Below are 21980 nucleotides of genomic sequence, written 5' to 3' on the forward strand. Positions count from 1 at the left end.
CCGAGTCTTCATTTATTCACTCTGATTTAAGGTTCTGTGTGCCAGTAATACATTTTTAACATTTTTAGAAGGTCTTTCTAAAGTCTATAATATATAACTAAACTGTTGTATGTAAAGTAAATAAGGTTTTTAAAATGTTTAAGAAGCTTCATTTAAAATTAAATTAAAATGCAGAGCCCCCCGGACCAGTGGCCAGGACCTGGGCAGTGTGAGTGCCACTGAAAATCAGCTCACGTGCCGCCTTCGGCACACGTGCCATAGGTTGCCTACCCTGTCCTAAGGATTTCAGTTAGTCATAGGTACTTTATGCATAAAGGAAGTAGGAAGTAAAGCCCTGCTCCTTGATGACCAGCTTTTCCAAATAGCCCCAAGAGTTGATCATTGTGTGAGTGATCCCTATGCCTGCTGCCTAGCAAACACAATCATTTCACTCTCAATGATTCCATGCATGGTAGAATATGGCCTCTACGCTTTAGAAAAGTTAGTTGATTGAATAGTGTTTTCTCACATCCCTGCTAACACATTGTTACCCACCTTCAGAGGACTCATAAACATCTGGCAAGAATAAACTACTGAACATGCCTGTGCTTTGTGGTAATTTTCAAATAACTATTGGGAGTATTAGTCTCTGGTTGTAGGCCACTTCAGTTAATTGTAAGCAGAGTATTTCCTTCCTCAGCATGCACTTGTTCTGGACTGCACTTCTGATCTACACTGTCCTGTGGAGATTAAATTGCTTTTTGCTACACATATTTCTATATCTGGAGCTACGGGCAAAATGATTCCTTTAAAAACAAAATTAGATAGATCAATGACTCTGTTTAGTCTTAGTTTCCTCCTCCAGATTCCTATGGGATTCTGAGAATATTTTTCCCCATTGGCTTCAGAAGCTCTGCCATTCAACCTCATCAGGAAAGACTTGTCTAGCCCAAGATTTCTGAAAACCCACCCCAAGTCTCTAAAATTCTTTCAGATGGATGGTATCATGCCAAGACATTGTTCTTTGGAAAAAGCTTTCTGTTCATCCGGAAGAGATCTGTTTGAACTTGCTTCAGCTTCTAAAATAGAGGATAAGGTCTCCTTACATTTCATTTCTTGATCTCTCCTGCCTACAGTTAGGCTGAAAACTTCCAGTTGCATTTTGATTCATGTTCCTTCTTCCCTAAGGGGATAGGAGTAAAAAAAACACAGGGAGCACCCATATGTTTTCAAAAGTGGTATGGTATCCCTTAACCTCATACAGAAGTACAATGGTGCTTCATTTGTCATTAACCTGCTCATTTACTTCCTGTCAATATCAAGGGGAGTTGCATGGTTTGTCAAGAAAACCAGACCCTTTAAAATGGGTTTATACCCAAAGTACAAATGTTTCTCTGTGCAAAAGAGGGAGGAAAAATATAATCCTCTGTAGCAATGAGTCAGGTGCTGTAGCTTTAAGAATATCCCTCTATTCATCTTGTGTTAAGTCCTTGCAGAAGGATTTCAACACGTTATTAAAACAAAAGACCCACTCAGTTAACCTCAAATCCTTTGTGTCTAGTACCTCATTCTCCAGCTGATGTTGCCTGAAAGAGTCTGCTCAAACAGCTGCCTTCAATAGTACTGGAAGATGACTATGAGTACAAACTCCTATTGTCTTAAAAAGATTTGATAACCAAAACCACTATTGTCCACAAATCCTTCAGAGATTTTTTTTCTCTCAACTAGTCTAGCAAACTGTCAATAGAAGGTGCTTATTCATTCCAACATATAAAATGTAGCGTGGATAGCATACCAAATCATTTTAAAGTCCATAAACTCATCCTTATGACCTTTGTCCTGGTATGCTCTTGCCGTTTGTATACTTTTGACTTAAGTGATGCTTCCTTTGTAGACTGCCAGCACTGCTGCTAAAAAGCTTGGAGGTTTTGCGGTTGAGTCCTGCTCCCCACAGTCTGAATGTGCTGCCTGTGTGAGGAAAATAACCTATTGCTGATGATGGGTGTCAGGAACAGGTTCATGTGGACATGGCTTTACTACCAATGTGGATCAGGACAGATGTTCAGCATTGTTTAAAAAAACTGGTTAAAGCTGCATCAGGGATGAAAATGGTTTGGTTGCTAGGTCCCATCCCCATCCAAATGGGTTTCCTGTTTACACTAGCAGCCAAACTGTTTTCAACCCCATTTGAAGAAAGGCAGAGAGGATTGGTCAACAGATGCTTTTCCTAGTGCAGACAGCAGTCTTTTATATGTATGATACATTTGGGATCTTCAGGGGACTGGGTATTTTGAGATTTCACTCAAACATCTAAATACCACTTATTTTAAAGTGATTGTCATGTAGTTTAGCCCCCAAATTTGTTTTCTTCATGAGGATATTAAGTTGATAGATCCATAAAGGATAGAAATGTTACAGGCAATGCATACTAGTGACGTACAATAGGGACCGCATGACCACCTTCAATACAAAAATGTTAATGCAACAGACTTCTTATTATATCCTCAGTAAGATACAGTTGAATTTTACTGTCCCTTCATAAATCATGGCTATCCCACCAAACAATATGCAATGTCAATTTTTGGACACTCTAAGACTTATTTTCCCATAACTGTTGTCTTAATAAAAAAGTGTAATCTAGGAGTTAAAATAGGCACTAGGAACCAGGACTCCTGGGTTCTGATGCAGTCTTGTCTTTGGGCAAATAACCTATGCCAACTTTTTCAAATGTGGGTGCCTAAAATTAGAGATTTAAATCCATATATAGGGACCCTAAAGAAAAGTAGTTTGAGGTCCAACTCCCATTTACTTCAATGGGAGCTTTGGGTACTTAATACAGTTTTATTCAGGCCTCTGATTATGGATTTAAGTGTCCATCTTTAGGCACACAAGTTTGAAAATGTTGGCCTTAACTTCTGTGCCTTAGTTTCTCCATCTGCAAAATGGGGATGATGATAAGACCCATCCACCTAACAGGTGGTTTGAGGATTAATGTTTGTTAAATGCTTTGAGATGTTCATGTGAAAGGGGTTCTAGAAGTACAAAGTATTATGACATGCTTGACATCTGAATGTTCTGAAATGGAACATGTTGAATGGCTAATAACTTCAAGGGGGCAAGGCGATACCTCAAGAAGACTATCTCTTTTATATCAGATTGTACTGGCATATAGCGTGTTCTCAAGTTGGCTTTCAAGTAAAAAAGCTGATTAAATCAAGTAATGCTAATAAAATATAGCATGTTCTGAAGATGCAAAATATGTACAAAGTCAAAGCTAAGATACTGATAAAAAATAAACATCTTGGCAAAAGATAGCTAAGCTCAGAGCAGATACTTTTCTTGCAAAAATATTCTTTTCCAGTAACTTTACTTCGTTACTCATAGGGCCTAGCCAGTGTAATGTAAGTGCTGTCATTTTGTCTGATGGATGCTGATTATATTGTGACCATTACTGCACCATTCATGAAAAGATATTTTATGATTAGCCCAGATAATTGACTCTGTGCTTCAACCAATCAGGAACTAGCAGATTTCTAAGCATCTAGTTGTTACTCGTTTTCAGTGCTAAAAATAAGATTGTCATCTTTTGATCTTCACATTTTAAATATAAAGTGAACATAAAAATGGGAGATTTTGTTAAGATAGAATTCAGAGTGTGGCCTCTTCTCCGTACATGTCTCTATCCCCTGGTGTGATGGACTATTCTGGAACAATAAAACAAAGTACAATTTAAAATAATTTTTATTACTTCCACATTGAATCATGTTTTAATCTAATACTTTTCTATATGTAATTATTATTGTGTTATATTTACAGTGGGACAGCATGACAGGGTGAACTAGGCCCTGAGGTCTCATCCCTGCTACACCCTATTCCAGAAAATGTCAGTGGAGAGGGACCCCCAAGCTCCTTAGAGCAGCTGAGTGTGATGAAGCCAATCAGGAAAGAGGTTGCAGGGAGTAGCCAATCAGGGCCCATCAGGCCTATATAAAAGGAGCTGTGGGGCCAACATAAGTTCAGTCTGCTGTGGACTTGGGGAGCAAGAGATGGTTCTGGCTAGCTGTAGGTACTGACAGGGCATAAGGAAGGGACTTCTGGCTGGCTGCAGGAGCTGCAAGGGCCAAGGCAGGTAGTTGGTGGTAGGAACTAGGGGAGCAAGGAAGGTGCTCCTGGGTGGCTGCAGGAACTCAAGGGCTGTGGGGAAGTGGTAGTTATTTAAAGGGATGTGGCTGCTACTTTGAGGATCTCTGGGTTGGGGCCTGGAGTAGTGGGTAGGCCTAGGTTTCACACATGCACACACTTTAGACAGGCTCAGGGAAGGGACTGAACCTAGAACTGTTACCCCACCCCTAGAGGGGGTCTGGACTGAGACTGACCCAGCTGGAGGGCCAGAAAACTAAAGGTCAGGTGAAGAGTCATAGACTTGTAGGACTGGAAGGGATCTCAAGAGGTAATCTAGTCCAGTCCCTTGCACTCATGGCAGGACTAAGTATTACCTAGATCATCTCTGACAGATGTTTCTTTAACCTGATCTTAAAAATCTCTAGTGATGGAGATTCTACCACCTCCCTAAGCTATTTAGTGCTTAACTATCCTGACACTTAAGAAGTTTTTCCTAATGTCCAATCTAAACTGCCCTTGCTGCAATTTAAGCCCATTGCTTCTTGTCCTACCCTCAGAAGTTAAGGAGAACAATTTTTCTCCCTCCTTCTTGTAACAAACCTTTGAAGTAGTTGGGAGGAAGCCCTGGGGGTACTATTCCATCCCAGAACAGGAACCTCTGTACATAAGCATACCAAGTCAGGTACTGAGATAGGTCCTGCTGGTCAGACTGAGGACTAGGGATGGCTGCAGAGATGTTGCCAATGGAGGGGTAAAGTGATGTGGCTTGTTGAATTGTGAAGGGACTGAGCCTAGAAAGAGCTGCAGGACATTACGGAAAACTTTGAGAAAGGTTGGTTTGGACAGTATACCCCAGGAGGGGTTTGTTTTTAGTTTTGTACATGAACTATATGTGACTTGGATGGAGGGTTGAGGCACAGAAGGCTGGCCTGATGACTGTGGTAGCTGATGGGTGGGGGGGAGGGCACTGAGAGCAGAGGAAATTGGGGGGGGGGGAACCAAAAAAAGCAGACGCACTCAACCAGAAAGAGTGCTTGCAAGAGGTGGATGGCACGCCACTACAGACAGATTAATCTTTGCTGTAACTAAATCACCAAAGTCAGTGTATTCAGACCAGAGATGCATACTGTTTGTTTTGTTTTTTTTATTATAGGAAGAATAAGGGACAGTGATAAGGAGACCATGTAGTTGAGTGGGGCACACGATTTTGGGGGTGGGAAGCGGAAAAGCAAGGGGGACTGGAAATTTGGCTTCTGATCTCCATTCTGTGTTACTGTGACCTTTGTCAAGTCATTTAACCTCTGTGTCCCCATTTCCCCATCTATAAAATTGGGCTAATACTCCTAATCTCCACCCCAGGGGTGTTGGGAGGTTTAATCAGTTAATATTTATGAAGCGTTTTAAATGTTTGGATGGAAGGTGTGTTAGAAATGCTATATATTGAGATTAGACAGATACAAAGTTCTAACCTATGTAACTATAGCAGGCTATTTACCCAGGATGGAGCACTAACTAGCTAGTTAGGATTTGCATTTTCCAAATAACATATTACCAGGTGAAAGGTCATTCCAGGATATCCATTCACCCTTGGTACTTTGTGAGATGTCATGAGAGAATAAACACCTGACCGATATTAGTCATGTTTCTTAATGCACTGCTGGAAGGTGCTCAGATACTATGGTGATGAGCATGGTATAAGAACAGGATAGAACAGAATCTGGTTTGATGCAGTGCAATGTATTGCAACAGAATGAGATTCTGAAATAGCAGCATTTCACTGCATTATCATGTGGCTATTTTAACACAATCACTCCTATGTTACATGTTGAAGTCCTGTTGTAGGTCTATTTGTATGAATGTTTGAGGCTGCACTATGATTATCCTGGAGTGATCAGGTTTTGAGGTGGTGCTATCTTGTTGTACCTCATCACAATAGTTTGAGGTGGTACCGTTGCGTTGCAGCAGGACATTTTGAGGCAGTGGGTGTCATTGCTTTGTTACAGCATGATAGTCTTAGGTGGGTATGACGGTATAATTGTTTAACGGTGGTGGACTCACATTGCATCACAGGAAGATGACCTTTGGAGGCAATGACATGGCATGAGATCATGATGTGGTGACCTTCTGAGACAGCACCAGCTGCATGAAAGCAGTTTTGAGGCATTTGGTGGTGATTGGGTTAAAGATTAAATTTGTGGCCCCACACCTCCCACTGTAGTGCAGCTAGGCCAGGCCCAGTCACTCCCTGTGTGGGGATCCCACGGTTCCAATTTTGCCCCCTCATAAGGGAAAAGCTGTGGAGAGAGAGCAGAATTTGTCTGGACTTTGTAGTTGAGCCAATCAGAACCGAGTCAGGTGAGTGACAGCCAGTCTTTCCATTCAGCAACAAAGGGGCACCGGCACCAAAGGCCGACGATCGTCTGTGAGAGAACGTATTTCTCAACCAATCAAGTTTAGGGGCAGGAAAGAGGGCGGCCTTTTACCACTCAGAATAGAGTCTGAGGCGGGACAAAGCACAGAGTGGCGGCTCTTTGCCCAACGGCGGATGGGCTCGGGTTTGAACCGTCCAATGAGATGGTCGGAGGGGGGCGCGTCTTTTAGCGGGTATAAAACCGGCTGCTGGGGCAGGGGGCGGCGGCGGCTGCAGCAGTTGTCACCGGCAGCGGGGAGTGGAATTCATCTTGCCGGCCTCTGGCTCGTCTCTCCCCGCCATGACCACCACGACCACCTACAAGGGCGTGGACCCCAACGGCAGGAACAGCTCCAGGTCGGTGATGGGGGGGGTCAGTGCGGGGCCCGGGGGGAGTGGTCCCGGGATTGGGGGGGGTGTCAGTGCGGGGCTCGGGGGGGAGTGGGTCCGGGAGTCGGGGGGGGGGGTGTCAGTGCGGGGCTCCGGGGGGAGTGGGCCCGGGAGTGGGGGGGGGGGGGACAGTGCGGGGCTCCGGGGGGAGTGGGCCCGGGAGTCGGGGGGGGGTGTCAGTGCGGGGCTCTGGGGGGGGTGTCAGTGCGGGGCCCGGGGGGAGTGGGCCCGGGAGTCGGGGGGGGGGTGGGTCCGGGAGTCGGGGGGGGTGTCTGTGCGGGGCTCGGGGGGGAGTGGGCCCGGGATTGGGGGGAGGGTCAGTGCGGGGCTCCGGGGGGAGTGGGCCCGGGAGTCGGGGTGGGGGGGGAGGGTCAGTGCGGGGCTCCGGGGGAGTGGGCCCGGGAGTCGGGGGGGGGCGGGACAGGTCTGACTGCCCTTTGGGACCGTTTGCCCGGGGGGAGGAAGAGCTGTGGCCGGGCCGTCAGAGTGAGCCAGCGGTGGTGGGGCCGGGCGCTGAGGGATCCCCCTCCCTGGGGCTACGGTGAGGGGCTCCCTCTCCCGAAAGATGGGGGGCGTTCAGGGGGAGGCAAGACGCTTTAAAGCCCCGTCCCTGGGGCGGGGGGCTCCGGTCCAGCCGTGCGGTGCCTTGAGTGCTCTCCCGGGGATGCGGCCGCACCCAGCCGGCATGTGCTGCCCGCGGGATTCGCTTTTTCTCGCTGCGAAGCCCTGACGCAGTTGCCTGGGGATGAGCGGCAGCAGGGCTGGGATCGCGGCAGACCCGCCCCGGGCTGCTGCGGGCGGCTGTAGCTGCTCTCCAAACAAAGGAAGGAAGCTCGCCTGCCAGCCACGCAGCCGGATTCGCCTCTCAGTCCCTCCCCAAAACCCCGGCACCGTCCTCCCTGCAGTCCCGTGTGCCGCTTGGCTTCTCTATTAGTATCTTGTTCCTTACTCTGGCGGTGCTGCCCCGGGAGGGTTTCCCATACTGGGTGGGGCTGGAGCAGGCTCTATTGTCTCTTGTCTGTAGCCTCTCTACCTGTTAACCTGAGCAGGGAGCAGTGGTTCACTTGTAACTCATCACGCATTCATCTAAGAGGCTGCTCCTATTCGGAGACAATTGCTGTAACTTTATGGAAGATTTGATCCTGCCAGGGTTTAAGGTGTCTATATTGTTAAGCTCTTTGTGCACCGTAATACATTTGAAATAACAGGCAGCTAGATCTCAAAGAGCATGCTCCAGTGCTGGGGGAAAGTGAAGGCACTACTTCACTGAACATCCTTTCTCCGCTGATCAAAACCTGCAGTGTTGCATTGGCTGTTCTTGGAGGGGGGGTTCCCACATAGGGAGCCATTTTGAGGGGGCAGGAAACAAGGGCTTGAGACTGCTGTAGAAAAGGGATAGAAAAAGGAATGAGGGAACAAGAAAGAGCACGGTTTGTCTAGAAACAAAGAACTTAATGCATAGCATTTCTTAAGAATCCTCTCAAACTAAATTGAACTCATGTATTTCAGTCCTGCAGTGTAAGACTAGGCAGTGTATAAATCATGCTCTTCTGGGCAGGGTGGAACTGAGGCAGATGTTTTTTGGCAAGCCATTGTTTTAAACATGCAAAAATTTCCTAGTGAGGATTTGGGAATTTAAAAGGTCTCTCTCTTTAAGAGCATTTTCTTAATGGGGGTGAGGTTTTCTCAGCCTGTTACACATTTCATTGGATTTCATGCACAGAGCAGTACCTTTCTGAAAGTGTGGCTGTCAGCTGTTGCAGGGCAAATGCAAAATCCTAGGGTTGGGTTATGACTAAAAAGCTTTTCAGTTCACCCTTAGCTGTTCAGACCTTATGTTGAAGCTACACTTAGCAGTTTGCTTGGCTACCCTTTTGTATTTCTGCTTGATTCACCAGGATGTCTTAAGTCTATTTGACATCAGTCTGCCGAAGAAATGATTGTCACTGCCCTGTCAAGTAGGGGGAGATATGGGTTGTGGTTGCAAGCCCTTGTTTGAACACCCTGCTCTAAGAACTAATAAATGTGGCACCTGATGGCTTGGAAGACAATAAAGTTTTCACATGTGAACACTTTCCCTAGAAGGATAATTTCTATCAAATATAAGATTAAATAGATGATTTTTAATGGATTATCTGAACAGTTCTACCGAACTACATACCTCAGAAAGGGGGAGTAGGAAATCATAAAGGTATATGTGGATTCTTAAAAGCTGTTACTTTTAATCTACTCGGTAGTCTGGATTCCCCTACTGTATGTTCAGTTTGTAGGGGAGAATAGGATTCTGTACAGAATCTCCACTATATGCTAAGGAGCAGTGCAATTGTTAAGTATTCCCCTCTAAAGATTTCTTACAAATAAGTTTTAAAAACTCAGTTCAGTTCTAGGATATGAAACAAATGAATTCACACCTATATAGGTGTTGTGTTGCTTGCCATTATGCTGCATTTGAGGTTAGCGGGGTAAAGAAGTGATTGATGTCCTGTGTTCTGCCTTTAGTATAGTAAGCTTAAGGTCTGGAAAGATCAGAATTAATTCCTGGCAGTGGTCATCCATATGAGTCAAAGGCTCACTATGCCAGCTCTGCTGTATTTGTGTTTGAATTTTTGCATAGTGAGACTCTGCAGACCTTTCTACTATGAACTGTAGGTTAAGGACCAATAGTTTGGGAAACTGCACTAAAAAAGGATTGGGATGCTGTCTACTTCACTATTATAGAATCATAGGACTGTCTCACTTTTCCTAACTTGAATCTGAACTTTATATGAAAGCAACTTCATTTGATAATCTGAATTGACAACTTTGTCAGTATTTTGAACTTTGGCTGAGCGCTGTTCATGTTTCTCATCTAGCCTCATAAGTGGTGGTAATCTGAGATTTCTTTGGTTTTTCTCAGCTGTTACGTTTGAGCTAAAGGGATGCTATGCTGAAGAAAACAAGCTTTGAATTCCTTCAGCCATAAGTGTTGAGCTTTCTTGCTTTCACTTCTTGACTTTCAGGAGGAGGTACCAAAAAGGCTTCTTCATGTGACTTCCTGATCAAGAGCTCACTGCTAGATCTATGCTTTTTTGGAGCTCTATAGACATACCAGGACTTTTTTGCTTTGCAGCTAAACTCTGCCCCTTCATAATCCCTGCTCAATACAGATGGCACTCAAGCAATTTTTACTTCAAAGCTTTTTGGCTCATCTCTTAATTCAGGAACCTGCTGCATGTTTGGGTTTTAAAAATATTGGAACAGTTCCAAATAGAAGAGTCTGGAACCTAGACATGATCAGTGGTACAAATAGTACAGTGGTTCATGAGCCAAATGTTGGTCTTTGCCACATTGCTCATTTCAAGATTAATTTTGATGGGGTGTTCTAATGAATTTGGCTGTTTAGTAGTTGAAAGATTGGACTCTGAGATAAATAGACGGCTTTTTTGGCTCTGAGTTTGAAAAATGTCACCTCTTTCACTGATTCCCGGGACACAAGGATAAATGGAACTGACTATTCTATTTTTCCTTGTTTGGCTGTCTTTAATATTTAGTGTTGTGAATTGTACAGTCTCTCTACAGTCCTCTGATTAGCCACCAAAAATATGAATGGCAGTGACAGAACAAACATCTTTGTACTGTCCTGAAGTATGTTGTAGGTCCAGGAGTGAATTACAAATGTAACCCATTCTTGGTGCCCATCTAGTGCTTGGCTTCTGAGTGCCAACAAGTACAGTGCTAGTCAGTGTTATTTAGGAATTGATTGTGAAATCTGATTGCCTTATGAGTAGCTTTAGAACACTATATGAAACTGGGCTGAATGTAACCCATTGTTTAACCCATGTGATTCTATTATATTGCTTACCCAACCACCTTTTGTATAATACTTCATTAACACTGGTGGTAAAATTCTTGAACTAGATTCAATGTGACAATCTTATTTCTCCAGGGTACTGCGCCCTCCAGGTGGAGGTTCCAATTTCAACTTGAGCTTTGATTTGCCAAAAGAGCAGCCCGTGCGAAGGAACAAAATGGCATCCAACATCTTTGGTCTTCCTGAAGAGAATCCAATTTCTAGGGCTGGCTCAACAGGTAAAGCTTCACTCTGGTTTCAGTGTCTAGCGACTATTCTAATTTTGTAATCTTTTATAGAAAAGTCTGAGAGTGACCCCTTGCTGTGGAGCAGAATCATTAGCATCCTGTAGTGGATGCAGCTGATGACTTCATAGTACAGAGGAAAGATGGTTTAGTAGTTAAGGCACTGGACTGGGATTTGGGCAATGGGAACTAATTTCCCATCTCTGCCACACATTTTCTGTGTGACCTTGGACCTTAGTTTCTCTGTGTAAATCGGAAACAGTAGTACTTCTCCCTCAGTGCTGAGACTGTGAGGATAGATTCACTAATGTTTGTTAGCCATTTTAATATGGCAGTGAAAAGCCTAGATGCCTAGGATGAAATCTTGGCCTGCTAGGATTTTGCTGGTTCATCAGAAATAAAGCTTTGGATAACACTGCCAGTCTGCTTTCTTGTAGGCTGTTTTTACATTCTAACTAAGACAAACTTCTGCTTTCAGGGGCCATGCCCAAAGGTGTCAGAGAAGATTCCGAACCATCTGGACCACAAAGGATAAACGCTTCTGATGCAAACTGTGGGGACTTTGTAGATCCAAAGGTCAGTGACTATCAAAAGCATGTGCTGTGCTTGTGGCTGCTTAACCACTGCTAGTAAGATTATATGGTAGGAAAAGGGCCTAAAGGCGGGTAGGTGGCTTTATTGTGGCCTCTTACTTTCTACCTGGAGAAAGCGTGAAATCTCCCTGCACTTCTAACGTGCTGTGGGCAATCAAACTAAACACTGAGTTATACATTTTTAAACTGGGTGTTCAGTAAAATTTTCTGGCTTGTCCCACTGCAAAAATCTGGTAAAGATGAGGAAATCCTGTGCCTTAGCCACAAGTTCAATATCATTACCAGCATTTGCTTGTAAAGTTCAAGGTAGGGTGGGTGGGGGTGTGTGTGTGTGTGTGTGTGATATGCCAGCTGGAGTGTAAAACAAGTAGCCTGGATGCTTGTGTAATGAGTTCCCTGGCTGTCATCTACAGGGGGCAGCAGATGCATTAGCCTCTGTACGTGGTCTAGCTTCTTGGGAGGGAGACAAAGAACTGCGCTATTAGCACAGGTTTTTGCTTGGTATGTGGTTCCAAAACCTGAAGAAATAAGATATAGAGTAGTCTCTGTACATAGCAAAATTGGGGAGGCTAAAGCAGACTTCACATCTGTGATTAAATTCTAAAAACTAGTCTTCTCCCAATCTAAAATTCAGCAATTTTCAAGAAAAGATAAACTGGGCAAAGTATAGCCCCCAGGTATGATGATAGGACAACAGATAAGTGTCTGGAGACCTACTGTTGTTGTGACTCCTATTTAAATGGCATCTAAGTCACAAAGACAGATTAAAGTTGACTTTTTTGATCCACAACAAGACTTGAGTGTAGGAAATGTCTTGTTTGCTAAACTGGAACATAGCGGCTGGTGGTTGCAGCAGAAAACCAAAGTAAGCTGTTTGGTCTAATTCTATTAACTGTTTAATTGTATTACATATTCTGTAGCCTGCAGAGGTTGACTTTGTGAACATAATTCCAATCCCACAGAATGCTTCACTTGCACAGTAGCTGTATCTGCAAACGGTTTAAACTAGTATAATGTAGTCCAGTCCAGAATTTAAGAGGTACATATACATGTTTCAGCTTGCCTTATGTAATTCTATTGACGTCAATGGAGCTGTATCAGCTTACACCTGAGCTACAGGCACACAATTCTGTTAAGATTCATTAGCTCACTGTTAAAGGGCTGATCTGCATCAGGGAAATGACCTAGTACTGTATCGATTGCCAGCACCAGTTTTGTTTTTGGCCCCAACCTGGTGTTAAACTATCTATCTGCTTAAGTAAGGAAATTTTTCAATGCTGTTACAGAAAATGTAATTGGAACTGAGTGGAAGGTGAGCCACCTTTTGAGAGAGCCAGTGTCGTGGAGATGGGTGTGTAAACTTCCTAGAGCAGACGGGGGACAAACTGAAAATAATTACCTACATTATATTAACTTTACACAAGCTACATTTTATTTTATCAAAGTGAACTCTTTCTAATGAAAGATGCTAGATAAATAGTATTGGACTAGTGCTGTAGTCATCTGGTTCCTGCACATATGGGCACAAGACAAGTTCTCCATGTCATTGTAATTCTGGCCTCTAGAGTGAGAGTAGCATCTGTGCCAGAGGTGGGCAAACTACAGCCCATGGGCCACATCTGGCCCGGGGGACCATCCTGCCCAGCCCTTGAGCTCCTGGCCAGGGAGGCTAACCCCCGGCCCCTCCCCTGCAGCCATGCCACCGCACAGGCAGCAGTCTGGGTGGTGGGGCTGTGCGCTCCCACAGGGCAGTGCAGCAGCGTGTCTGGCTCTGGCCAGGCGGCGCAGCTGCCAGACATGCTGCTCTGAGCAGCATGGTGGGGAGCGGGGGGGTTGGATTAAGGGGTAGGGGGTTCCAGGGGACAGAGCAGGGGGCGGTTGGATGGGGTGGGGGGGTGGTCAGGGGACAGGAAAGGGGCGGGGGTTGGATAAGTGTAGGAGTCCCAGGGGGCCTGTCAAGGGTGTGGATAGGGGTTGGGGCAGTCAGGGAGCGGGAGGGGGTTGGATAGAGGGTGGGATCCCGGGGTGGGTGGCAGTCAGGGGACACGGAGGGGGGGGGGTTTGGGAGCAGTTCTGAGGGGGGGCAGTTGGGGGTGGGAAGTGGAGGAGTTGGATGGGGGCAGCAGGAGGCCAGGCTGTTTGGGAAGGCACAGCCTTCCCTACCTGGCCCTCCATACAGTTTTACAACCCCAATGTGGCCCTTGGGCCAAAAAGTTTGCCCACCCCTGGTCTATGCCCAGTTCAGTTCTTACCACTATGCTCTTATAAATGGACATATCTGTGTTTTTTAAATACAGACATGTCTGACTCGTTTCTCTGATCAGTTGGCAAAATGTCATTGTAGAAATTTGGTTGAATATACCACCTCCATAGGTGTGACTCTCAATGTTTCTTCTGATCAGCAGAATACATGCATTGTGCACAGTGCCACCTTGACATCTGATCTGGAAAATCCAGCATCCCAAGATTGCTTCCTGTTTCTGCATTCCCACAACTCAGAGGGCTCTGCTAGGCATAGAGAAGCATGCTAGACTAGCTTTGTTTAGCAGTCATTCCTACGTGGGGCCTGGCATTCAGTGCTGCACACTGTATCTAATATTGAAAATGCATTGCAAAGGACAGGAAATAATGTGTGTTCTCTCTTCTAGGATGTGGAAAGCAGTGAAACTTTTGGTGAGTAACTCTCCCTTTCTGGTGTCTAACCTGTAAGAAGTCTTTCAGGAACAAATAAAGTTCTGGTGTATTTGAGGTGTTGGAAGGAGATATTGAATATAATCCAGCCTGTGGTTATCTTAGATCCTTCAAAAGGGTGGTGACTTTAATATTTCCAATATTTGGTTAGATTTAGATGGAATCTAATTGTAGAATGCCTCTGTTTTTTGTTTTTAACCCAGTGAATTTGGGGGGTCAGCCTGTTCCTTCGCCAACAGTACAGTTAGTGCCAAGAAGTCTGCATTTGGGACTAATGGATTAACTTGAAACCCATGTTACAAGGGAAATGGAGTTGGGGGAGGGACAATCCCTAGATGTATTAACTGCTGCACTGTACCATTTTAACTTTAATACCTGCATTTTATTTAACCTAAATCAAATAAATCTTAATGTGTGACTATGGGAGTTATGAATTTTTCTAAGAATCATTATTAGCATCCTTAATTACACCTCTACCTCACTATAACACTGTCCTCGGGAGCCAAAAAAATCTTACTGTGTTATAGGTGAAACCGCGTTATATCGAACTTGCTTTGCTCTATCACAGTGCCCGCCCCGCCCGCCCGCCCCCCCCCCCCCCCCCGTTCCCTGTGCGAGCACTGCTTTACCGCATTACATCCAAATTTATGTGTTATCTGGTCATGTTATATTGAGGTAGAGGTGTATCGGGGATGCCACAATGGATCATTAATACTAGGATTTTAAAATCAATGTAGATGAAGCTTTGCAAGTGACTTTAGTTTCTGAACGTTTTGCTGACACTTCAAAGATACTGAGTTCAGACACCATGTAAATATTAAATTGTGGGTTTAGTTTTGTTTAGAGTAAATTCAAAATAAAGTGAGATGAAATGTGACTAAGTCTTGCTGATCTTTGTAGCTATTTATCCAGTATATGCTATTATACAGGCAAAAATGGTCTTTTAGCTGTTGAGCCAAGTGCCCAATAAATGGATAGACTTTGTCTCAGAGTGAAGGTAATTGCCAGTGTGTCCCAAGTTGGCGGCAATCACAAGAAGCAAAATCCATCTGTTTAATAGTCAATGAGTACCTGCAAAACGTGGCACTTGCAACTCTGATCCAGAATGAATAAGCAGTTCCCAACACTCCTCTGGTCAGACAGGATTTGCACACTTGAAACTGAACATATTAAAGAGCCACACTTGAACATGAGTCAGTTACATGCTTCCAGAAGGGACTTTCAGAGCACTCATAAGGTTCATATTTTCATCAAAGCTGAGCTTTCTTCACTAAGCCAAATGGATATTCAATAACAATAGGGATTTGTGTGAGATTCCTTAGGGCAATGGTGTCTACCCTGTGCCCATTAAGGCTCTTAATTGTGGCCCTTGAGGAGGGTGACTGTTAAGTGGAATTGGTATTTGATTATAAATTGAAAGTGCTATTAATATTAATGTAATCTTTTGACAAGCCTCTTGGAAACCATAGGCTTGCTCTTGTTTCATGTGTATTCATGACATTTTTAATCTGATTCCAAATTCATTAAGCTAATAGTTTTTCTCTTGGTCTAGCACTCAACTTTATTGGACTATCATCTGAATAGCCTTGCTATTCATGCTCTGAGGGTATGCTTCCTCCTGAGAAGCTGAATTACAGTGCCTTTTCTCCATCTGGAGGTCACTGAAAGCCTTGTGGTCTGTCATTAGGGGCACTGGCAGCTTGAATCTCTTAGTTCCTCAGTGACCAAGTAGATTTAGCTAAAACCTCTTCAGGATTGGGCAAACCTAATGGGACTCAAGTCAGAAATTATTTGCCTTTCCTTGTAGGACAAAAATGGTTACCATCAAATTAAACAATACTTGTAATAAGTGTTTTCTATAACCCTAGTAAGTTTTCTGTATTTTGAATTTTGTGTATTGGATGGCACTTGGTAATTTTCACAGTTCTACCAATGTAGATAGTTTCCATTTCCATGTGGTCCTTTCACACCAACAGATTTCTTTAAAAATAGAAATGATTGCTGAAAAACAACAAATTGGCAGGGAGACTCAAGGACAAGTATAGTCGTAAAGTGATTCTTAACTCCTCTTTATTTGCTGAGCAGGAGTTTATTAGCAAAAGAATCCATGTAAATATGGAAAAGCATTCATGCCTTCAATCACAATTAGTCTTTTCCTCCATGGTCTAGGTGAAGTGTGGTGCCTTTCCCACCTTCTTAAATTTACACTAGAAATAGCCCATTTCCTGATTAGAACAAATATTCATTTCTTTTTACCCCAGTACTTCCCACACCTGTAAGCGTTAACTTCAGGATGAAGATCAGCAAAGCTGTTAACAGTTACATTTCCTGAAAGGACTTCCCCTTAAAGGTTTTAGGAGAAAATTTTTTTCCTCTTTCTTAAGTAGCAGTTATGGGCTGGGTTTGACATCTGGTAGCCAAACAGCAAGTGTTGGTGTGAAAAGAGTATCTAATGCCGCTGACTCAACTATGCAGCTTTCCTTAATGTTGACCTGTGAGCTATTACTAATGTGGCTTAATTAGCATTGCAGTGCTGGGCTCTGAGACCAGGATTAGAAATTATTGAGGCAAGAGCATGAGTTTCAATACTTTTATGAATGAACTTTCACTCTATTTTGCCAACACCATTACTAGCAGCAAATTTGACTGGTACAAAATATTCATGTTGTAGCTCTGCTTATAATTGAAACTCCAGGACTACTAGAATAGTTACTTCCAACTGCACTCGATAGTCAGTCAACCCATTTCTCACTTCTAGGTTTGCTGCTTGTAGATGGCCATGTCAGTGAAGTAGACAGCCATTTAAGCAGCAAGTGAACTGGAGTTGGTTTTCCTGACACAACATTACTGGAAAGTGTTTTGGTTTAATAAATGTTGTCTTCAACTTATTCTGACCAGCCACAAGCAAACCACTCAGACTTAAACCTAATGCCATTGACCTGAGTTGTAGAGATTCTTACACTCTCTCTTCCAAAGCAAGAGCAGAAATGCTAGGAAGGCACCTCCTGAGTGAAAAGTCCCTTGTGAACCCTGGCAAATCACTCCATTTCTCCTCTTCACCCCCCGCCCCCTTAATCTGCTGTGGATACCCCCAGGCAAATAGAGTATGGTCAGAACTGCACAGCACTGTCACTGAGCTATCTCACAATCTCTTGATATTCCTATCATGTGAATGTTCCATGTTGCTCATATTTCCACTCTTGTTCTGATATTTATTGTATAATCTCTTTGGTTTCTGAATGGTTCACGGAGAAGGGAGTTTAGACACCTCTGAAGGGCAAAGTTTTCTGCATTTAAAGTTCACCATCTCAGTTTGGGGTGGTGCTACAGGGTAAGTGTCTTCTCAAAGGATACGCTCTAAAATGGATCATATTCAAATCTAGTCCATCCCCATCCCAGAACAATTCTGTTCACTCTTCATCATAAAGCAGCTTGTCTTAATTCAGAACAATGTTGCTTTGAGTGCTTAGTAAATCTTCAGTTTTTGCTTACACTGAGTAGACCCTGGTTTTACATTGATCAGATATACACATCTTCAAGATAAAATCTCATTGGGTCCTCAAGGAAAAACTTGTTTTCAAAAGGGTATAATCTGTCTGCATTATGGCTCCAAGAACTGGGTTCATAGGATTCATTTACTGGTCACTTAAAGTGCAGACAATAGAGCATTCAGTTCTCAGTATGAATTGGCAGTCTGTGCCATATTTCTCAGTTCTGCTGAGTAGGCTGGTAGGTTGCTGTGCATGAGTTAAGGATGTTGTCAGCCTGAGGCTTCCATAGAATTTTGAAGTCTGCTGCCTGGTTTAAATGAGCCTATGAGCTAATGGCTCTGGTAGTAAATCATTATATTCTAGATTATGTCTCCACTTTAACATCCAGATTTGCTCTTTCAAATAAATTTGTCTTATTAGTATTTTAACTAGGGCTATTTTCTGACAATGTCAGGAAGAAACTGTCAGCGTCTACTTCGACCAGTTTGGAGGCATGGCTTATCAGTGACCTGGAGAGCTGCTGGATCTCACTTCCAGTTGATACATCAGTGTAAACCACTTATCCACAACAGTGGCTCCAGCTGCCATAGGGGTGTTGATGAGGCTAGATGTAAGATATGATCAAGACTGGAAAAGCTTGAGAACACCATTGCAATAAACAGCACTTGGCTTACTTGTACATACTATTGTGTGTAGTACATTGGTCTGAAACAGTGGCTCTTCTAATCTGTTTCAAACTTCTGTTGCTTCAAAGGAATATGGATGTAACCTGTAATTCTGCAGAATTCTGTAAAGTGTAGGATCCATTTACCTAGTCAGTTTCTAATCATGCATTGTTACTGCAGATTTTACTATATAAGAGAAGCTTAATCTCTTTGCTGGATCATTGGGACTTTGTATGTATTTCTGATGCATCAACATAAGAATTCATTCTTTTCCCTTGGTCTCACATAGGTGAAGTTTGCTTCAAGATGTTTAAAATGCCCTGCTCAAAGCTGTGTTCTTGATTAAAGTTTGCTGATCAAATACCTTTCATTTAGTCTACAGACTTGAATAATAAACTTTGTCCAACAGGAATCTTTCATCAAAACAAGACTTGATTGATTTGTCAAAAGGAGTGGGGTGTGGTGGGGTTTTTTCTACCACTGCTTATTGCCCCTCAACCTTGACCTATTCTGTTTAGTTACAGCAAAGCCGCCAATCCTCTTCAAACTTCCAAAAATTCTGAAATAAACTTAAGTAATCAAGACTAGACCTCTGAATAGCTGAGAATTGGGGGGAGGGGAAGGGGTGCATTTTCTGTTAGCTTTTTCTTGAACTTCACAGCACACATGCTGGATTTTGAGCAAACGTGACATCCTTCCCCTGAAATTCCAATACATTTTCCCACAAATAGTAGATTAACTACCTGGATTGTCCCAGAACAGCAGACCCTCTGTTTTCTTAGAACAACTCTATGGAAGCTGTCACAAGCTGCAGCAGAAGCTAATCTAGGTGCCTCCCTCCTTGCACAAAGATTCACATAATTAAAACTCGTTTCCCAGAAATGTCAATGGCTATGAATGAGACAAGCTGGATAACTGACTGTAATTAATAGAAAACTCAATAGAGTTGAATCCCTAGCAAGCAAAATTTTAATGAATGTGCTACATGTGTACAGTTCCTGCATGTGTGGGCATGTTTGTTCTTGTTTAGGGTCTTTTAACAGCATTAGAACTAGATGAAATGGTGCACTCTCGTCAAGAGATGTAAGCTTCAAGCAGGTCCACACACTTTAATGTGAATCTATTGAAGGCTTGTAAACAAAGACCACAGAGATTTAGGAAGAGATTCATTAGGCATTTTCTCACTCAGCCTAAATTCTGTGGCTCCAGTTTGTGTATTACGCTGTGAATGTAGCATTTAAAACTGTTAAATGCACAACTCCCATTCAGACCCGCATTGTAGTGGCTTAGTATTCAATGCATGCTGAGGGTGAGACTCTTCACTAGGAGCCATTAACAGGTTTGATGGTCCATAACATGCATGACCACAGGGGTGCTGAAACAATTTGTATAGTAGGGGTGCTGGGATTCACTGAACCAAACTATAAGCCCCATATCTGATGGAATCCACTTCAGGTCTGCACCCTGGTTACAGCACCTATGCATGATCATACTAATTGTAGTTACTTTTTGCCATGAATTGCTGGCAAGTGCAGTTTTGATGGCAATTGAAGTAAATTGGTCCCTAAATGACTATAGCCAAGTGTAAGATGTGATAGTCCCTTGAGGAAACGTATTTTACTCACCAAAAAGTTAATGCTGTCTTGCCAGCAGATGTTGAAGCAGAACTTGGGGGGGGGGGGGGAGACTACCTGAGAGAGCTGGAGATTTCCCTTATTATTTTTCCATATCAAACACCCTAAAATCTTTTCTTCTAGAAAACATTGAGGCTGACATAGAAGCTGCTCCAGGCCAGAGTGAAGAAAAAACCCTGCCTGCTGCACCTGTTCCTAGCCCAGTAGCACCAGTACCTGCACCATCCAGGAGAAATCCACCTGGTGGAAAGTCCAGCCTAGTCCTCGGTTAAACCTGTTCCTTTCTGACTGTTTTGAACTCATGTCTGTTTCTTTTCCCCCCATGCTTGTGAACTGCACAACTTGAGCCTGACTGTACATCTCGAATTTCTTTCATTAAAAAGAAGCACTTTATGTACTGCCATTTCTTTTTTAAAAAAGAACAAGTTTTTTCCATTTCTTTGTGGTCTCCCCTGAATCTACTGGAAGTGACATGAGTGTTTTCTAGTAGTAAACATGAGGGAAAGTGTTGAGGGATGGTGATGTATTTCAGAGGAGACTAGATTGGTTCTAAGTGTGCTTAGAGAGTTTTTGTACGGAGATTTTTAGAACCTCTTATAGTCAGCTTTACAAGGGTTTAGAATTCTAGTTGACCAGGCCAGCAAACAATCCACGAGAGCAGTCCCCTTCACCGCACACAACTGTTGGTTATCCAAAACTTAATTGACTTCCATGTGGTAAATGTCTCAGAACAGTACAGAAGTGTGATCTAGTGTATGCCATGCTGCCTTTAACAAGGAGTATCTTGGAGTTGGACCATTATGAAATGGGGCATGTGACATATTTAGGGCTGAGACTCCTGTCCTAATATTGGGGAGGGATTTGGGTGTACAGCCCAACCTTAAGCCGGTGAAGGTGGAATGAGGTGTGGATCATACAAGAGTAGTTGTTCAAGTAAAAATTACAAGGGCATTTTATTATAAATGACTCAATGCTGTGCATGATCATGCTGGTGCTTGACCATGAGGTGAAAATCTCATCCTTTTAAAATGTGTGTTGTAACTTCACAAAGCTGGACTGTTGCTTAAAAGTAAATAATATAGAAGTTTTGAAGCAGTGTTTCCTGTGTGGGTTTTATTTCAGCGTTCTCATTTGTATCTTGCCTCAATCTACTACTGGTACAGCATGCCTGATCTTTCCTTTGAAATGCTTTCATCTGTTATATCAATAGTTTAATTAAACTATATGTGTAAATAAACAAAAAACATACAGGGATTGTAAATCAAGAACTATTCCACAGGAGTTCAGATAGGAATGGTGGAAGGGTCATCTCTGATCACTCTTGTGCTCCACCTACTCAGTATCCTGTCAGCCAGGGCTAGCCCATGATCTGATGCATGATGGCTTACATTCCTTTAAAAAAGTAGCTAGATGTGTAATTCTCTCAGAATGGCACGAAGATCTCATCCAAATGACAACTTGTGGCAATGAGTTCCACAGGTTAAATACTTCTCTGCGTGCCATTTTTCTGTAGGATGGGAGGGGAAGTAAGTGCCTGAAGGACCAACTTTATACCAATCACTATGTTCCAGAGGCAAGCATATTATGACTTATTTTGTTGCTATTTTCCCCCTCATATATATACTAACCTTATTTTTTTTTCAAATGGAGCAGAGAAAAGAGGCTCCAGTATTACTTGTCTAGCACCATCACTCTGAAGTTCCTTTGCAGGGGTGAGATTTAGCACAAGCCTGCTCTTCCATCACTATACAGGCAGGCTTATGCACAGCAAGAGCAAAACAAACTTTAGCGTTAAAATCTGAGCTTGCCTTGATTTAATTTTTGGACAGACTAAGAAAAGTCAAGTAATTATGTTGAGACTCTTCAGGTGCTGTGGAAGGGCAAAGACTTAAAATAAACTTGCTAGCTCTCCTAATTCTCAATCTGCCCCA

General features: G+C 43.2%; 1 protein-coding gene across 1 annotated transcript; it reads left to right on the top strand.

The window, feature by feature from the left end:
- Positions 1-6483: 6483 nt before the first annotated feature.
- Positions 6484-21147, top strand: JPT1 (Jupiter microtubule associated homolog 1). Its single transcript, XM_044983669.1, has 5 exons — positions 6484-6868; positions 10827-10969; positions 11454-11551; positions 14217-14241; positions 20173-21147. The coding sequence occupies exons 1-5, from the start codon at positions 6813-6815 to the stop codon at positions 20319-20321; spliced, it is 471 nt and encodes a 156-aa protein (XP_044839604.1). The 5' UTR covers positions 6484-6812; the 3' UTR covers positions 20322-21147.
- Positions 21148-21980: the final 833 nt, after the last annotated feature.

This window comes from Mauremys mutica, chromosome 12 (assembly GCF_020497125.1).
Source record: "Mauremys mutica isolate MM-2020 ecotype Southern chromosome 12, ASM2049712v1, whole genome shotgun sequence".
In the NCBI taxonomy this organism is placed as follows: Eukaryota; Metazoa; Chordata; order Testudines; family Geoemydidae; genus Mauremys; species Mauremys mutica.